General features: G+C 45.7%; 1 protein-coding gene across 1 annotated transcript; it reads right to left on the bottom strand.

Moving 5' to 3' along the window:
* Positions 1 to 252: 252 nt before the first annotated feature.
* Positions 253 to 2,114, bottom strand: LOC124306972 (glyoxylate reductase/hydroxypyruvate reductase). The gene is made up of 6 exons (XM_046768201.1): positions 1,917 to 2,114; positions 1,428 to 1,606; positions 1,160 to 1,349; positions 911 to 1,074; positions 561 to 851; positions 253 to 484 (listed from the first exon to the last, which is right to left on the bottom strand). Exons 1-6 carry the CDS (start codon positions 1,949 to 1,951, stop codon positions 369 to 371), a joined length of 975 nt encoding a protein of 324 aa, XP_046624157.1. The 5' UTR covers positions 1,952 to 2,114; the 3' UTR covers positions 253 to 368.
* Between the last annotated feature and the right edge of the window lie 18,157 nt (positions 2,115 to 20,271).

The following is a 20,271-nucleotide window of genomic DNA, read 5'->3' on the forward strand; positions in this document are numbered from 1 at the left end:
GAAGTAAGGTACTGTACGTACGTCTTTGTCGAGAGGGACCGAATGCTAATGGAGACATAAAACAACCGAAGACAGACTGGGGGTGCAGCTTGAGGGAGCGGCAATCTGCTTAACACTTTTCACGAAAACACCAATTCCTCTAATGGCCGATTGTACGGGTGCCCCATATTGAGAACCAAGGGACTTTTATCCAGCTAATTCAAATTTACAGTGTGGGTATCAACTGAGGTTTGAATGAATTCACTCCAGTAAAAACGCGATAAATTTATTTATTCTGAGATTGCTGTTTATGAGATGAAGAAAAACGGTTTCATTGACCAACATCTCTGATTCGCGATAATTTACTAGCGGAACCTAAGTAGCTCGTTTCATAGAGGATACGGCATCGGTTCACCCGAAAGTGCGAGCAGCAAACTTTGCGCTGCTAATACAGATATATTTGCCCTTGCTTTAACAGTGCAGCTACCCATATGCGGAGTGATGACTGTAAAAAGAAAGGTGGTTGAAAATCGAAACAACCTTCAGATGGTTGCCGCCTGTAGGTATGTGATTAATTTTACCAGCATTTAGAACTTGAAGAAGTTCGCTACTAGCCGGAAGTGGTTCAGGGTCAGTAACATCCAAGCCAGCTGCAAATATGGTCCCATGGCGTAGAGCCTGTATCAGTGCTGAATGATCAACGATTGGTCCACGAGCGACGTTCACCAGAACAACCGTCCTCTTCATTTTCGCAAACGCTTCAGCGTCGAACAATTGGCGAGTCTCGTTGGTCAGTGCACAAGTCACAAACACGAAATCGCTCTGACGCAGTAGGTCATCCAGAAGCACAAATTTGGCCCCGAATTCATCGTCTGTTTGAACAAGTTAAAATTTTTTGAGATGTGTTGCAAATGGTATGATTTAGGATTACCAGCTGGTTTGCGAGATCGTCCAGTGTAGAGGAAGCGTTCGACCTCGAAGTTAGACAGCCGCTTTAAAATTCCTCGACCTATACCACCCAGTCCTACGATACCAACGGTCGCACCTTTAAGTCCGTGCCCCAACAGCCACTGCGGTCTGCTTTCCCACTGGCCTCTGATGAGACAAGTTGAAAGTGGAAGGTGGGTTTTTATCGAGCTGGTCGAAGGGGTTCAAAGTTCAGGTGCACGTTGATACCGACCGTTCGATCATGAGGCGCCCCTCGTGGGCTCGCCGACTAGCACTGAGGGCCAGCATCACTCCAACTTCCGCGACGGCCGCGTCAAGAGCAAAGGGCGACCGCCCAACTTGAATTCCGCGACGTCTGATCTCATCTACATCCATGTGATCAAACCCCGAAGACATGGTGACGATCGCTTTGAGACTCGGACCTGTCAGATCGTGAACGGGATTTTTGACTTTTCAACAATATGCTGGAACATCATTACCACAATGATCGTGATTCGTACCAGCTAGATCGAGCATTTCCGCGTCGCAACGGACTTTGTTGGACCAAACAATCCCATCGATCGGACAGGAGTTCTTGAGGTGTCCTAGAAGATCTTCTCTGCTCTGCACGGGCCCCGGATAACCGGCCGAAATTTCCTCCCGCGTGAGCTCTGGCACGGGACATAGCAAGACCTCGCATCTACAGTGCACCGGTCATCAATCGACATGGTGGAAATTTCACTACTGGATGTTTCACCACTGGTAAAGGACCGATCGCAACGAACAAAGATGTCTGTATTACCGCACGCCGGTCGGCACTCGGTGGACCCGAGCTTAATGCTGGCTTAAAAGCTAGCGGCACCGCGAGGAGGCGTACAATCGACCATTCGACACGGGAGTAAGAGTGCTTTTCCAACGCGGAGGAAAGACGTTCTTTGTTCTCTGTGATCGACTCGTGAAAGCTCCTCAAGATCTTTTTATTCAGCAAACTAAAATCTTCACTAACTCACGTTTTTTTCAGCAGCTCGATCCCTGGCTGCATCATATCCGTGTACTTGTCACCAGAACACGTGGCCGAATCATCTTCGCTTGTAGTATGACATGTGCCACATACTTTTGTCTCGTGACCTACCGAGGTCGCTGCAGAGCAATACAACGTTCACGCCTACGAATCGCGAGGAAAATTACACCTGTGACGAATTGTCAGACAAATCGCATCGTACGAACTTGCCCCAATCTTCTTCGTGACATTCACAACGATCTGACAGAAGGCCTGTTCAACGCACATATTCAATCACCGATAAAAGATAAGGTGAAGATATGATCTGAATTCATTTTGTTTGAGGAATTATTGATTGCCAGTCTTCAGTGGGTCAAAATATCACCAGCGAGCCGATAACTGATAACTACGTCAAGTTTACCCACCAAGAACATCTGGTTTGCCAGTATTTTGGATACTTGAACAACGGATGCTTGATTATTTCGCCGTGACTGCGAGCTAGACAAACCGAGTGATTGTGCTTTCGCTAAAAAGGGAGGTGGAGATAATTAGAAGAAGAAAAACGGGTGAGGGCAATGGAGTGAGACTGCCCGCATAGAGCTGGGTTGAAGTTGGATGTTTTAAGTGTGATAAAAGCTTGGGATAAGTTACGTAAAACCGTTTTTCGCTAAACTCAAACAACATCGTCGAGATAAACACACGTCTAAATATATATAAATTTCATAATACGCTATTTTAAATTATATAATCGTACAAGAATTCTCTTCCCTCTTCATCACGCCCACGGAATGATTTGATTCTCCTGAACGATCACAGTGATTGAAGAATGATGATCCGCCAAATCTATCGACATTGTTTGCTGGAATGGAACAACCGAAAATCTGCGAGAGTTTTCACTACTCAGTTGGCCCGATGAAAAACGCGTTCAAAAATGAATAGCCATTCGTATTACACGAATATAAATGTGAAGAAGGTCGGGGAAAGGGGGTGGGCAGAGTTTCGGGCTTGGGAATAAAACGATTCGACCGTTGGGCGCACCTGGTCTCTCAGCTTGGGCTCCTTCGGCAGATTGGGAATCACACCGGGAGTCGCCTTATTATTCAAGATCCTCGCAGTTTTTCATGTCCCAGAGGGCGTCTGATGCTCGGATATTCATGGTTCCTTCCACTTCCGTTCCCATTCCTCTGTCGTGAAATTCATATTTGATCCAAGACGCAGCGGTGGCAGGATCGGTTCTTCGCGATTTTCCCCCTCCGAAAAATCAATTAGAGGTATAGATAGAAAGCGTTTTCAAAAATCTTACTTTGAAGTTGTCGATGGTTGGCATAAAACCGATCGAAATTTAACCCAGCCACAATTCGCTTGAAGTTTTATCCTTTCAACCACGCATAGACGCCGCCAACTAGTCTCAAGTTTTTGCTACCGAGCTACATCGCAACGCCTCGAGTGACTAGCTGGATTAGAATCCAAGTTACACGTATACTGTATGCTGGAGAATATGATTGTCTAGAAATAGGTATTCCTAGACACATACTGTCGGAGATAGAAGTGTGCATGTAGTTTAAGTTTTGATGAGATGCGCCAAAGCCAAAGCCAAGGCCTGCTAACCGACAAAACCTCGATCTGAGGATTAGTTCGGAGACGCGGGTTTAATCTGATAGGATTGCTAGGATGGCTAAACAGGATAGTTGCGGTGGCTTCACTATAGTAATTGCTGTCAGAGTCGTGTTCCTCAACGGGCAAAAACTGTATTATACATCGGTGCAGGGTATATAGCGGCTACACCCCTGCATGGCGTAATCGCATCAGAAGTTTTTCCTCCGAGGAGTTACATTCATCTCTCATTTAAGAAGTGCGGAAACCAGCGAGTGGTAGAACTACCATTAAAATATATTGCATCAAATGATCACGATACCGTGGCAATCACTCTCCGGCTCCGAATACCTGTAATTGGAATTCACCGGATTGTCGGCTCGGGATCCAATGGGTTGTCACCGCAATAGACTCGCATAAAGTGGAGGGGATCAGCGTGCCCAAGCCTGGATCCGGAAACCATCCCCGTACAGTTATCTGGACCAGGAGATACGCGTCACTCGAGCAGTAACTCTCAAAGCAGTGAATCGGGTGTGTCTGGCTCGTCACTTTCCTCGAACACGCAGGATATTCGTTTGATTTTACCCAGTTTTTCACTCCGACGAAAACAAAGATTAATCAAAGTTCATACCTATAATTCCTTTTATGACAAGGCCGGGTGATGTAATGTCGAATGAACCGAAAAGACACGAGTCTGCACATCATTTACAATTGTACCGTGATTTTCTCGAGTCGATGACTCGAAGGTCGGAGTGAAGCGTCGAACAAATCGAGAGTCACTGATTTCGGGGTTTGCCAAGTTGTTGGTCAGCGTCGATTGGAAGCAGGTTACAATTGGAAGCAAACGTCGAGAGATCGAGCCGGGCGACACGCGAGCCTGCATCAGGGTGACCTGGCGCGGCTCACCGCAGTGCTATAAACCTATCGTCGCTCGATAGCCTAAAGCTCGTGCAAATGCAGCCCTGCGATACAAGCCCCGCATCGAGTTGGTCGAGTCGGTTGAGGCGGACCGGGGTGGAGTGGGCGATTCCACCTGTTGTTAATTACCCTCCATTGATTCCGCTTTTGCACGGGGTTCAATGTTTTTCACCCTATGATGCTCGAACTCCGAAACCCAGTGATGCAAACCGTGATGACGTACGTACGTCGGCAGCTACGTAATGCGTTCGTGGATTGTATTGAGGTTTGCTAGTGTACAGTTCGAAACATGGATTGTAAGATGATTTTGTTACTATATTCGTGACTAAAATGCTGTTGATGTAGTAAACATAAATCAATGATTGTGTCTATGGTAGAATTTCTCATGGCTGGCAGTGTGACAAGTATAGTTGTGGAGATGGATTGTACACGGGGATCTTGACAAATGGTTACTTTGTCCACAGAGGTTCGGGAAAGATGATGACGGTGAAATCACACTTTACCAAACTTGTGCACCTTTCACATTATACACTTCATTTGTGAAGATTGATGTCGTATTCCTTTAAACTGCAGTTTTTGAAATCATACGTCCGTATCGATTCTTCGTCATAACACCTTTAAAAATCTTAGATGCTATTCGCACTTTCTCAGGATTAAATTCTTTCGGAGTTTACATCTGTAAGAGGCAAATGGATTCATGTCAAAAAGGTCAATACTTATACATGTTCTCATTATACTATTACGATTAAAATCAGTTTATTGTTTGGACACAGATAAGAGGTACACGTGTGCGGGCGAAAAATGGTATAAAATACAGTACCAAGGGAATTTTTAAAACTGAGAAGATGGGTAGAAGGTGGAGGCGACGCAGGCAACTAACCATCCAGGTTGCCGGCTTGTGGAAAAGTCGAGGAGATAAAAGCTAGTGCTCGGGTGTCGAGGGGCCGGAGAAAACTCTTGCTGAAGAGGTGGATGCAGAAAGAGAGAGGAGAGGAGAGGGCGCGGGTGATCCTTGGAGCTTCATTTGCACTCCTCTTTCTCTCCGACCGTTTCCTCCTCCGTTCGTCTACCCTCGACCAGCGGCCGCGCTCGCAACCTTCTTTATATTAAGGTTTATATTCAGCATTTTTGCGCCAGATTAAACGTAATGGCGGCGTCGTGTTATACCCCGGTATAAAAACAAGCGATCCCACTTCGCGGCGGTCTCCTCCTTTACTCTCTTTCTCTCTTTCTCTCTCCTTTTGCCCGAGCAATAAAACTCGAGGGTCGTGTTGAATTAAAAAGAGATCATTCTTCTACTCGGCTTTCATTTACATGCGGGTTACCCCTGTGTTACAAAATTCCACCTTGTACTTTTTAACCGAGATTCACAACCGGCTCGCGTTTACACTACAGCTTAACAGACATTCTTAATGGGTGTGGATTTTCCTGTCTTTTTACTCGGAAACGTATGTGCGTGATGGTATTTTTTTTTTTTATTCATTTTCACTAGCTTCTCTGCGAGCATAAATTGTCTGTCTGAATTCAGCAGCCCTCATCGAGCTGCAGCGGATTAATTAAGACGCTTGCCTTCCTGATACCGCTCAATTCAGCCAAGGCGTTGCTTGCTGAGCTCGCTGTAGTGAGTGAGTATCTCCAGAGGCTGTCCTCCGGTGCACCGCATCGCATAAATAGAGCTAGAACTGGTACGTTTTAGCTCTTGCTGCATCCAAGTACGAGGCACATAACGGGTGTATGGTTATGACGGAAAATGGAGGCCTGCGTCGGTGTGGGCGAGGATTGTGCAAGAAAGGGGGATAGAAGGGGTCAGAGAGGGGATTAAATTAAAAATATACGCGGGGAAAGGTCTTCTTTTTTTCTCGAGATTAAAAAGTAAACGTACCACGTAAAAGTTAATAGCCAACCGGTGGAAAATAAAACTCATTCGGAATATAAGATAGCTCCGCGCAGCGAGCGAGACTTTTGCTATGGGGTATTCTGGGGTCCCTAGCTCTTATTCTCCTCCAGGGAATTAGAATCACCTTGTTCGGATGATTTTTGAAATGATTGAAGGAAATTGGACACAATTCTGCAGTCTGCCTTTTTAAATCAATACGCAAGTCGCGACGAATAAAAAACGAAAAATATGAAAAACGACATGTCTTTAACGACGGATCATAATTTGTTTGCTATACGTAGACGTTGGTTGCCGCAAAGGGACATCGTCGTTCGTTTTGAGGGCCGAGAAACGGAGGGGGCAGCGACTTCCTAAGAGGCTGTAATAGAGCCCCTGGAATTAACATTTTACGGCGTCATTAGGGCTCTTAATTAATGTTGCGAGGCGAAGCGCGGTAAGCGGCGGATGCACCGAACGAGTCCGTTCTTCTTTCCCTGCCTTCTCTTAAATCGCTGCCCTCGCTTGACCTCTTTCTTTTTCCTTACCGCTTTTCGCCCTCCACGGTAGATATCTCAGATTTTTTTCTCCGGTCTCACTTTTGCTGAAAACAAGTGTCCGCGACGACGGAAAATTGAAACGGCAAAATTTAGGGATTCCAACTGTACGGAGAAACGTGTGGGGGAGCGAAGTGAGGGATGATCGAGTTCCCGGTTTCCCCTCGCGAAGAGGTCGCTGCTCGTGTCGATCTGCGGTGTCGTTGCTCCGGTAGTCGGACGCGCGTGGTTGATGGTGTGGCAACGGTTGTCCAAGAAGTTTCTCAATCCACAATATCCGCGAATCTCGGTTTTCCGAGAGCCGCGGGGGGCGGCGTGTCGGGGGAGGCGGCGTTCGCCTTGCTATTGATTTTGTTGCCCGCGACCAGCAAACGGTCGGTCGCCTTTGGTTTATCGAGATCCGAGTTAACCGAGCTGGATAGGTGACGACGAGCCGCCGCCGCCACTGCTCCCGTTTCGACTTTGCAAGGATCGGCCCTTTGTGCCGTCCGTGGGATTATGCTAATGTAATAAGGCATCATATGGCGCGATAATACATGGGAGTGGTTGCACACACTCGCTGTCTACTTATTCCCGTCCATCCACTGACGTTTCGCAATATGAGGGCTCGACCGACGTAATAAGCCCGGGGATCAATTTATTCGACCGCTTGCTGCAGTGACTGCGAGGTTCACGATCCACACCCCCGACTCGATGTGGCCCTTGTTTGACAATGGGCAAGCCAAGCGCCTGGGGTGCCACGGGCAAAAGGGCCGTTTCCTTGTTTTCAAGCGGCCTCTACTTTTACCCCGTGACGAGCCAGTTTAATCTTGAATACGATCATGTGACTTTTTTGTTTCAACTGCATTCGCGCAGAAATTGCAGTCCTTTTACCCGATTAATCTATCCCAGTAGCGTAGATGTACCGGTTTTGGTCACTTTAGTACCAGTCGTGGTCATACTTTGCTTCATTTATGTAGTCACATTCCGTATGTGTAATCGCAGGTTACGTCCACGACCAGTTGGTTCGGAGGTGCGTTGATTTGCGTAAAAACTAATTTTTATATAGTGAAGTTTTCCGAGTGTTGAACGTTCTCTCCAAAACTTGCTCGAAGTTGGATTTTAGTCGTGAATTGCTTTATACACCGAATCCAAAGTCAGATTAGAGAATACGGAATTTATGAAGGTGGTAACAACCGCAGTTGTAGTGACCATAAATGATGCATATATTCTGTCGCATCCTCTTGGCGGAAGTTGCGGTTTTCAATCCGTATCGAGTTCCAGACCGTTTTCTGGAGTGCTCGACCTCAACCTGCATGTTTGAGAGTTGTTGGAGGTGGTCACGAGGAGCAGAAAAGAGAGAGGGAGGGATTGCGAAGGGCACTTAATCGAGGGTTTAACTGCGGCATCTGGCGAGTGGGATGAGAGGGTATAGCTGCGCTAAACACGCACTTACAGACTGCGGCTTGGCCCCCTAGTGCCGTGCGGGGTAACCAGGGGTGCTGGGCAAACCCGGCAGGGAGAGAGCATTAGTATCAATTAGTAGACACGTCGAGGGAAAACGTCACTTTGGCACCAACGTCGCAGGTCCGCTTATCTCAAGCCCTGCACTCTATTCTCAAAATGTCGTAGGTAGTGACGTCTTGCCTCAATGTCCTCGACGTAAATCAGAGTGCTGATAGTACCAGTAACGGTAATGGACGGGTTGCCAGAAGGCATTTCCAGTTCACTGTTTACCACGACCAGAAGATTAGCAGAAACTGATACAGTAATTATTCTTCATTGAAGATGAGACAGCGTAACTACTGCGACGCGGATATCCGATTTGAAGCGGTGTTAATCTGGCATGAACTGGGTGCGCTGAACAAATAGGTAAATTACCGTGAAACGGGCTGCAGTAAATCATTTTAATACGAGTTTATATAATGCAGATAATTACATGTGCAATGGGATACGTGGTGGTAGTACCGGGCTATATGCTTGGGGCTGACTTCTCCTGTGTTTGCGGTACTCCCTGCACGATAGGTGTGTTGTTGTTGTCTGTGTTGGTTTACCCCGCTCGTTGGGTACGGAAAACTAAGGTGGCTACACTGCCCGTTCGACTGTTACGCTAACCTACGTGTGCAGCAATTTTGATAGTATACCTGGTCGTGTATACCCACGAAGAGGCGTAACACGCGGTAGTGTGTGTTTATACCTCGAAGTGAACAAGATATCCTCGGCAGTGTATCAACATTATATTTTAGCTGGGATTTAGCCGAGCTTTATCGCAAGGCGCGTTTATAAATACCAACTTTATGGTAATAAATCAGCGAGAACGTAGCCAGCTTAATATTGTTGCCAGCCAGAGTGAAAATACCTAAATCTTTCTTACGTGAACTTCTAGCCGTTTAGTAGGCGTTCACGTACGACAGTTTTACACGTGTATGCGCGTATCGCTTTATCATAGGCACATTCGGTGTACGATAAGCCCCCATTTGGACTGGCGGAAACAGCACTATTCCCTCACGACGCTGACATCCGGTCTCTCGCCTGACCGCGAGTCGTCTCTCTAATGGATTAATCAGTTAACAGGCGGCGGTGCAAAAGGCGATTGGATAAGGTGACGTCGATGATGAAATTCAGTCCATGAAGTTGAGTAGCCAGCATCGATTGGTGCTTAAATAGTGAATCAGTTCTTCTCTGGAAGTCCTTTACGCAGCCATCGGAAGCGGAGAAGTAGAAGGGCTTGATTCCGGTTCGAGTGGAACCGAAAGGGCTCTTAGGGTAGCTGGTCGTCGGGTTCGGGGCGTTTCCTCCTGGTTTTCCTGGGTTCTGGACCGGGGAAATTGGGCGGGGCGTATCCCCTCTGCGGCGGGTAACAACTTCCTCCGCGGTGTTTGCCTCTCGTTCGTCGCGGCTCTCTTTGCCGCACACCACACGCTCCTGCATACCTACACGCACGCGGAACAACGGGGAGTCGAGAGTTCACACCGGGAAGTCGAATGGTCTCATTGCCGGCTCTGTAACGGATGAAGAGACACCGGGCATTGGATGAGGTGCGTCCTTCACTGCTTATGGTTCAAACGCCCTGCGGTTGTTATTTATATGCATGGACTGCAGCCGACGACGGTGTGACTATGCGGCAGCTAATTCAGGGGGCGAATGTTTGTCATCAATTTTACCGTATATCAACCTTTCACGCATTCGTATACGCAACGGGTGTTCCGATTGATCAATTACCCCGGTAAGGTGAAAGAAGGAATCGATTTTTACGACGAGATTGATGAGAAGGGATAAAATTGAAAAATAATGATGATAATACGGGATGAAATTCAAGTACCTTAAATCCATCGCGGTTTGTTCGAGAGCTGCAGGAGCTTTCGGGCTGGTCGGAAACTGCGTATAAATTGGCTAATTAAGGGGCGTCAAATTGGCGGATGAAATGAACCTGCAACCTGCTTTCGCCGATGGGATGTAGAGCAGTGTGTATGTATGTAGTAACGCGAGCGTTTCACTTCACCGCGACCGAGTGAATATATTGTTATTTAACGGGGTTTAAATTAGGCAGTCAAATAATTGTAGCTCCGTGCCTACCGGGTTTAACGACTGATATCTATGTATAAGCAGTCACAACTGTATCGGGTAACTGAACCCAGACAAACCGAGTAGCTCACTTTCGTGTTTATGTAGATGTCTGTATATAGTTCTTGGGTAGGCGTATATACCTATTCACGGGTAAAGGAACAGTCGAGCAACAGCAGGAACAGTTTATTGGCTGCTCTCAGCCCCCAGTCGCCCACAGTTATACGATGCCACTAATTACCCTAATTCATTCATGGCTCACCGGGGCGCGTCGACCGGTTCGTGCCGATTTCACTGATCCTATAAACACGAGGTCTAAAGAATGTCTCTTTGTTAACGCGGTTGCTCATTCCTTTAAAATTAAATCCACAGATTTTGTAAGAAAAAATTGGCCTCGTGTTGAGCACCTTGACACGGTGAAGAAATAACTAATTACACTGATAGTAAAATAAAGAAAAACCGAACATGTTTTTCTGCTTTTCATTTTCTACCGAAAAATGAATATTTGTCAAAGTTTCTATGGCCTCGTTTGAAACCACGTGCGCTTTCGAAGACGTCAGAAGAGCTGTGGCCAGTCGGAGCTAGTCCGTTAAGATCGCGGAGTGTTTGAAAAAAAAAAAAATCGTACGTCAAACACACGAAACGGATGTGTGTTGATATTGATATAGCTCGTTCAAATATTCTTTCGATCGTGCGACTCAAATATCTCGAAAAAACGAAGTCGTCAAACACAATTATTTTGTACATGTATATGTCTTTTCTTTACAGAGTACGCAAGCACGTTATACCTGCGCCCATATTCACCGGGCTTAATTCTACAGATGAAAAAAGTTCGACGAGAGGAGGAGAGGTTAGCAGCGGCAGCACCCAAGCAATAAATTATGAGTGAAGCGGGCAATAATAATGTGGCAAATGGCGTTAAATATGGTGGATTGAGAGAGCCAGAGCGAAGGAGAGACAGACAGACAGAGAGAGAGAGAGATAGAACCATGCAGTAGATTGCAGCTCGTGTTAGAATTGTGAGTTGTGACGTACCCAAGAGGGGAGGAGGAACCGGACTAGCCCAACTCTTGACTATGGCGCTCAGGGGTCTCCGTGCATTTTGCGCATTCCAGTTTCAACTCTGCCCCAAGCATACGTGCGCACTTATACTGTACCCATGAATGCATGGTTGTAGGGGTGACACATCAATGTCATTGTAGTTCCGTGTAATTTATATTAATGAGGGTAGAGGTACTGGTAACCAATGGTTCGGTTTTACCTAATTTCTTTCTAACCTAGACCTTGTCAACCCATATTCTAATTCGATTAGCATCACCAAAGTCATGAAACGGAACGAAGCGGATATTGTCGTTGAAAAAAAGTCACAGGATCAATCGTGAATTATTGTCAAACGATGTGAAACATCGCAGGAAAGAGATTGAAGCATGAGTCCATGAGTGCTCAACAGTAGTAGGGCACACTTCGAACACCCAACGACAAATTTTTGACACGGAAAGCCTCTGCACGTGACACTGTGAGAAGTATACAGCAATTATAGCCGTAAGTAGCAGCAATATAACGCATGACTGCACCGACTGCTGGTTCAGGACAGTGAAGTGAATGAGAGCAGGAACCGAGGCGGACAGTAACGCGACTGCAGTGTATGGGAGAGGTGTGGATGGGAGGCTGCAGGAGAAGAGGCAGCTGGATATCGGCTCACCTAGGGCTCTCGGGTTCCATTGTGACCGTCACGTATATCGCCCGGACCAGGCTCGCCACCTCGGGCTGCGGCAGCGGCGGCGGCAGCGGCAGCTCCTACCAGAGCTTGACTGGGACAGTCGACGACACCCTACAGGCGTCCCCTTTTCGCCCCTGATGCAGTGTTTGCTTTGTATTGACTCCCGTAGCGACGTCCCGAGCAAATAAGAGGGATATGGAGCATGTTAAATAGCCCTAATCCTCACTATATATGATTAACCAACGTCAAAAGGCGTACGTACCGTTCTGTCCGTATTATATCCAGTCGCAAAAGAAATTTCTCCCCCCGCCGCTCCACTCGTTTCTCTGCATCCATCCTGCAAGTATCCGCATACCGTGCACACACGCGCATCTCTAGGCACAATGCGATTCAGCAGTTGCAGTGCCAACCCGACGTTTACACAACGAAGGATTTTATCATATTCAAATACTAGTCGCCCTTGATCTGTTGGATAGTTTTTTAGATGATTTTTGACGGCGGGGGCTGACGATACCCTTTTTCTTACTTCACTCGAACCGCATCTGTTACTCGATGTCTCGTGAAAATTTTTATTTCAAAATAACCTGTGTTACGAACGAGTCGAACAGACCGTGATTGATAACCGTGGAATGTTGAGAGCGTACGAAATTAACGCTAAGGGTAAACTCTGGTTGGTCGGATGAAAGGTGAAACAGCGAGCGGTGCGCATTGAACAAAGGATTTTTGCCGAAAAATGTTGCGGGTAATACAATTTTAGGTGGCATAAGGAGGTTGTTTTATTAGTTTGCCTAGTGTAATGAATTGATACCTATATGTTTACCAGAGCGTAATAACTGAGGCACGCGACAGATGGCAACGCGATACCCGGGCCAATATTACGACTCAATCAGCCCTCATCGATCACACCATATATTACATTATTACTATACGCACTCCGCGATATTACCGACTGTAATATACAACCGGTGACCGCACCGTCGAACATATTGTTGCATTATAATTAGTTCGATAAGGATCATCTGAAGGCGTGGATTATATTCACTTGCACAGTGGAGCGTGACTTTTGAAGCGATTGAAAAATTGACGGTCAACGCGTGGACGAGTTAAAATTTTATGCGTCAAGTTGAACGCGTATGCCAATATAACTTCGAATCGCACGTTATTTCATATTAAATCCGAATTTGAACACTTGTTCAAAAGAAGGTTGATTATTGATATGCAAATTTCCACGAACTGGTTTGCTCTGTACCGGTATATACATTTTGTTAACAAAGAATCGGAAGTTACACGATTTGCATGAAGCGAAAATCAGTTAATCATTCGAAAGATTTGAAAAGGAAAAGCCAGTCTATGGAAAATAGACAAATTCCGATTCAATTGCTAATATATTCCGCTCTTTCAATGTTACCTTGATTGATGGTCTTCAGTGACCTTTGCAGCGTGCACAGATCCTGTCGAAAGTACCTGTACTTACTTTGCGTCCGTTAAAGTACGCGAAAATTTTGCCATATTACGCAGACATTGTACACCGAGCGTTGTTCGATTATAAAAGCATCCAATTCTTGCAGATTATTTGCAGGACGAAAGGTGCAGTGCGTTGACAAATTATATTAATAATTATGCAGGGTAAGAATGAAAAAACAGAGTCCATCGCATCGGGGATCCTGACTGATATCCAGACCCCTGTTATTCCATACGACAAGTTGAGAGCTTCGGACGAAAGGCGAAAGGTTATTGGATGATCAACGCGTTTCCTTCACGGCAGGCAAGTCCAGGGTGGCGATGAGAACGCGAGAAGATAACAAACGACGAACGATAAAACGTCAAATGGTGAGAAAGACACGAATGTCGAGTAGAAGAGGAAGGAGAGAGGGAGAGCACAATGTACCGCGAAGACAGGGCTGCAGCGAGTAAAAGTCTTCTCGACTCCCGGTTTTCCTCCCTCGTATAATATATCCCACTCCATTCCCCGCGATGCTGAGAATGGCGGAAAACTCAGCGCTCCATTGGTTGATGCCCCCCTCAGCTCTCCTAAAGACAAATCGAGGCAATCATACGAGATTCTGAATAACAAAAGCACCCGGGGAGGGAAACTGGGACTCTGTTTACAGGATGGCAAACTGCAGACACCGTTAGCGAGAATCCATGACACCTGGGACCTGCGAGCAACACCGCCGGGATCGAAATCAGGAATGATGGTCTGTGTGTGTTCAGACGGATCTGCCATGGCCCCGGATTCGTGCCGCGTAATACGTCATTGATATTCACGGCGCCTTCGATCTTTCTCACTCTTTTCCATTTTTCCTATGGTTTACGGTACTGCTGTTTCCGTTCAAATGACCCAACACCTCGATGATGCATGTTTCGCCCCGTTGTCTTTCCTTCTGCAACTACGTATGTATGGAATCTGTACGTTTATACACCATCGAGGAGATAATTTTCTCAGGGAAACTTTTGTCTGAAACTGTAATTTGGCGATGCCTCGAATGGTGTGCTTAAGCGATGTTATCCCGAATACCGATATTTTACGATTTGAGACGTGATTTGAGGTCGATGAATGATTTGAGGATCGTTAATTCTGTTCCTGCAGAAGTTCCGCCTTTCCCACCCATATACCACGACGTCACCCGGAATCCATCTACCTAGGTATATACATACAGCTCGCGATGCAAATACCTCGAATAATATTTCAGAAGCTTACGATGTAACCGATGTGGTATCATTTATTAAAATTCCTCGAATAGATCTTGGATATATCTTCAGATAATCCTGAGAAAACACGAATCCTAAATTATTCGCGTCATTCATCCCTTGTTATTATTCCCATTAAACATTTTCTATTGCATAATTTGTTAGCCCCTAATTATATGGATTATACCTGCGCTATGTGAGTGACATTTATCACTTGCACCTGAAAAGCGGAAGCATCTTTCAAGAACAGATATATCCGCGACAAACTCTTCGTGGTCGACCCTACAATTTCGATAGTCTGTCAAATCCTGTAACGATGCACATCAAACACAGGATCACATATTATTCCGGCAAACGTAGCCCCGGATTCTTTCCAGCTCTGTGTGAGTACCTGTATTATACCTTCACGAACTTGAGTTCAAAAACTGTCCCAAAGAAATGAAATTCGCACGGTTCTCGCGTCGCTGGAAACTTGGACTGAAGTACCTACACGCCGCAGGCTTTTCTCCATCAACCTCACACTCTATAAGTCAGGGTGGCAAGAGACCCAGAGACCCGGAGTCGTGAATTCGGTGCTTATGCCACTGAAAGTTTATAACCAACTGTGTGGCGAACACGGACAAAGGCAGATCTGATTGTGAGAGTAAGGCACAAACGAATGTGTCGCATATACTTGGACAGCTATACGGGAGAATAGAACGTGGCCGATTCTCTGTTGGGAAATTATTGCCGGACGTGCCTTTGGCGTGAAATGGCATGTCGTTAGAGCTGCGGGAATAATGAGATTTCGTTGGGGTCGTGGCGAGCGTTTACCCTGCCTACCTGAAACCAGCGAGCTACTGTCATCGGTTGTACTACGCCAAGATCAGGTGCAACGTTTCCTCCTGCCACCCCCACATCCCTCCTTTGTCGGTCTTCCAGCTCCCGCGGTGCCCTCAACGCCCAGCTCTCGCTCATTCACAAATACGCTATTCCACATTCATTCATGACTTCTCGGATAACGCATCACTGGCCCATTGACCCAACCAGCCTGTCTCATGATCGGCCCACTCTACCTCCGAAAGTCAAATAAGCTAGGAGAATTTTTACCACGAGTTGATGAAACGAAAATTTGTCATCTAAGAAGCTGAATCTCGTCTTGGAATTTCCAAGCAAGAGGAGGTGCGTGAAGAGAAAGAGAATGGAAGTAAATTGAATCTGATATTTAATAAAGAAGGCAGGCGAAGAGGGGAAAGAAACAAACTTGAAGAGAAGAGGAAGTACAGCAGAAACAGAAAAAGCTGTAGACAATGTTAAAGAAGAGCGTGATGGAAGGTATGTATGGGAATAGGATGGGGTATTTGGAATGAGAAGAAAAGGGTGAAGAAGAACTAAGAATATCCCTGAAAAACTCTAAATTCGATTATTTGAATGGATCTTTTTTCTCGCCATTTGCAGACTTTTGTAAACAAATTTCCTGTCGATGTATGAGGCGTTCTCCACCAACTCAATCACTTTTGTCTTTTGTCCTCTCGCATCTGTTCCATACTTGGTTATAAAGTAGTACTACTTAAAGGTACTCTTTGTGTATTTTTCCAGATTTTTATTGCAGTGTATTGGGAACGTATAAAATAATTGGCATCGTGGATACTTTACCGCGAAAGGTGCATTGAGTGCAATTGCCTGTAAAATTTACAGTGAAATGAAAGGTGTCGCATTGACAGAAAAAAAACCCATTTCTTTTCACTGAGAATAGTCTTTTTGATGCCGTCAAAAATACAACATATATTGCGTTAGATAGTAACATAACTTTTTTATGTTAAATTTTTGTTACCTGCCTTCATTCTTCCATCATATACGGGTTTAAAACAAAAGCATTTCCGAAACGAGTAAATTAAATTTTTTTTTTAAATTCACACGGAGTGTCTTTAAGTAGTACTACTATATAATCAATTACGGAACAGATCCGAGAGGATAAAAAAAAGTAGCTGAACACCTCGTATAAACCTGAATCTGTCGTAAGAATGAGTATCGTCGAAAGAACTAACAACGTCTGCTAAAATCGTGTCCACTTAACCGTTTCTTTTTTCTTTCTACTCCATTACAAGTTTTCTGATTTTTAAAAAAATTTCCCAACTATTTCTTTCACCAACTTTCCAAGGGTTTGAAGGACGCTCGTATTTTCGATAATCAGACGACTGTTTTCTGGCGAAAAGTTTTTCCCTGGATATAGAAACTACAGAATCAGAGGCATGTGACTGCGGGATGGTTGCACATAACGAGACAACGAATGGGACGCGCGCCCGTCGGAATATTAAAATAATCCGTGATTACTTTAATAAATCTTTCCCGCCGTTCGTATTCCTCCTCGAGTCCTCTTCGCCCCCCTTCCCCCTCCCATCTTTCCTTCGCTTCAGTTTCGAGCTCGAACCCGACTCTCGAGCAGCCCCGTCATCTCTCTCTCCCTCTCTCTCTCTCTCTCTCTCTACCAAGTCACAGATGTGACTGTACCCCTAATGAGCGCGCTATTTTTCACGAGTATTTTTATCCCGTTTATTGGGCGCTCGCTTCACAAACTGTCGGCTGGATATTAATCATCCGGCTCTTACGACTTGCCTTTTATTTCTTCCAAGGAGAGAATTGTGGGGGGGGAGGCGGAGGCTGACGGGGTGCGCGTCGGGCGTTTCGAACCTGCAGCGGATCAAGGGGAGCTAGGCTCCATAGCTGGCCGCCCTCTCAGACTCGACTTCGTTATTGTTATTAAACCCGCTCCGCTATCGCCTAGGTAGGTATATATCTCTGCCCACGTTCCTTATACACCATCGAAATCTCTATATCCAACCTTTTTATCGGGCTCTCTTTTTCTCTCAGCAGCTCCTCAACCCCGAGCGTCTCTCGATCTATACTCTTACATTCTCCCACCCCCCCCGTTCTCATTTAATCCCGCGCTGCACGCAGACTGTTCTTTATCAATGTCGTGGCATTAAAAGATTAACTCTGTCGATTCTTTCGTCGTGGCATTCGATCAATTTTACATCAAATAACAGGAATGTACATCCTTCGTCGATACGTCCTCGATGGCGAAAAAAAATCCATTACTTAAATGTCACGCGAGGACATCGTGTATCGCCGTAAAACTTCGCGGTGGTTCAATGGAACGGCATTCTTGACTTCTGTCACTGACTTATGCATCTCGACCTGTGAAAGTATAATAGTATTTCCGGTGCGGGCGTGGCGAGCCCTGCAGGGTGGCCAACAAAGGGATTAAACGTGCATTTAAGCTGAGACCTTCATTCAGCCGCGCCATTGGCCTATTAGGCGACCGGCTCCCCAAGGTCGTTTCTATAGCCCCGGCGCTCTTTTGATATACCTACCTACCGACTACCGTATAGTTCGCTATGCCTACTCCGTACAATGCCCCAAATTCGCTGGGCTACCGGATTGAATTCGGGGCAAAAACCAAAAATTGTGAAACCGAAAAAATATAATGCGAGCTTGCAGATTATTCTCACTCGTAGATGAGTGTTCTTGGTTTGATAATCCAATGGAATCGTTGAGATTTTCGAAGATTCGAAAATTCTGTGGAGGAGGATTTCCGATTCACTCCCTTTTCGTGTATAAGAATATAATCCAACTCACGCAGGCTGCTATGGGGCAAAGCTGTGCACGGTACCGGAAAAATGTCGTGCACCCTTATTATTACAAGAAAGAATAACAAGACGACAGCAGAGATACAATATACGGATACTCGAGGAGCATACGCGTATACTGTATGCACCTGTAAATTTTACCGCTTGTAGGCGCGGTATAATGGCGTGGTGTTACAGCGATTTGAGAGTGTAGGTTCGTCCATACGTTCGTCCGACGTTGGGCGCCTTGTTTGTTGAGACAACAGCCGAGAGCCAAGTGCCAGACAGCTTGTCTGGTAGTGGTGAGACGACCGTGTGACGTCACTGGGAAATGTTTATAGAATAAATAGAGACGCCCAGTGATCCGGGCTACGAAGAGACTGATTGCTGTCGTCAATAAAGAAAATAACAAGATGTAGGTATACATATATACCTGTATGTATATCCATGTGCGAGCCGAAGAGAAGAGGAATGGGCGAAAAAAATTCGGGAGAAAATAAGAGGAAGCTGGAAAGCTGGACCGTCTCCGTTCCTCCTCCTGTTTACTCCCAGGTTTTTTCATCTTCTTCCTTACCTTACCCCCGGATTTGACGAGTTTTTTGCTTTCTCTGTTTTCAGAAATGAAAAAAAATTCACCCGCCCCACCACCTTGAAATCTGGAGGAAATATTACGTTTCTAGCAGGCGACACTTGTACACACACTTATGTCACACCTACATGTCAACGGTAAGTCTTTTCCTTACGTCCGACAACTGTACGACTATACCGTACTTGCGTATCGTATATTCAACTCTCCAGCTGAAACATCGCTACCCATTTTCACGCGGTACGAGAAAACTATCGTTTCTAAGATTCTGGGTAGGTACGAAGATAAAATGCAGAAATCGGAGGAACTTTATATTCTTAAAGTCCAAAGAACACTTTCAAATTGTGCTCATTGAAACAATTTAAACTTCCACTCGTTATTGCGATCAAATAGCCAAGTGTCCCAGCACTGGTGCCGTTACCCTATTATGTGTATAGAAAAATTATCGAAAAATGAATAGATAAACCAAATGAACCTTGATAAATTTTCAATCCATTCTTTATTTGCTTACGAAGAAGTTTCACGTATGTAAACATACAAAACTGATCGATGCCAATTGGACCAGATTTGAAAATCTAAAGTTAACAGTTATCGTCCGAAGAGTTTCACCCATAAGGTGAGCATAATCTGAGGTCGTTTTAATGTTCTAGCGCATTAGAGAATCGAACGCGCAGGGCCGACGCCTGAAACATGCATATATGTATAAAACCGAACTCGTAGAATCACGTGATTCGTCTGCTTTATGCTCTGGCTCCAATAAAATTCCCAATAATAATGTCGAATGTTTTCCGATGCACCATATTTGATTTAGTGTCGGCCATTTTGTGATCACATATCTGCGTCGTAAATCTCGCCACAGTGGCGCCACCGCATAAAAATATCAAACGTCGATGCGACCCCCACCCCTCCTCCACCCCGGCCGTTTCTCTCTCACCCCCATTTTCTGTCCCAACGTGAAGAATTACTCCGGTTATACATTTCGCCTGTCCGTGCGTGTATGTGTGTGTATCACACGCCACACAGCGGATAGATTGCTACCTGCCGACTCGGAGCTTCGCCCAGCTGTAATTGTCTTCGACGGTTGGTGTCGAAAATAAAAAACCTGTTTGGTCGGGATCGTTTATTTTTTTTTTAGAAATTAGGAGACCGGGAACGAAAGGAGAAATAAAAATGGCGAAAAATGTCCAGGGTAATGCGTAAGAATGGGGATGGTCCACATTCGGCGCTACTTGAGGTCAATCGATTCTTTTGCGGTCGTGAGACGATGGCGCGCGGA

The sequence above is a fragment of the Neodiprion virginianus genome, chromosome 6, assembly GCF_021901495.1.
Source record: "Neodiprion virginianus isolate iyNeoVirg1 chromosome 6, iyNeoVirg1.1, whole genome shotgun sequence".
NCBI classification, from domain to species: Eukaryota; Metazoa; Arthropoda; class Insecta; order Hymenoptera; family Diprionidae; genus Neodiprion; species Neodiprion virginianus.

What these genes read in the sequence shown, in the direction of transcription:
- LOC124306972 (XM_046768201.1), bottom strand. Translation starts at nt 1,951, where the DNA reads ATGATGCAGCCAGGGATCGAGCTGCTGAAAAAAAC. An exon ending in GGAAATGCTCGATCTAGCTG is followed by an intron (nt 1,350 to 1,427) that starts GTACGAATCACG and finishes ACGATCTGACAG; the next exon opens with GTCCGAGTCTCAAAGCGATC. An exon ending in ACGATCTCGCAAACCAGCTG is followed by an intron (nt 852 to 910) that starts GTAATCCTAAAT and finishes TTGTTCAAACAG; the next exon opens with ACGATGAATTCGGGGCCAAA.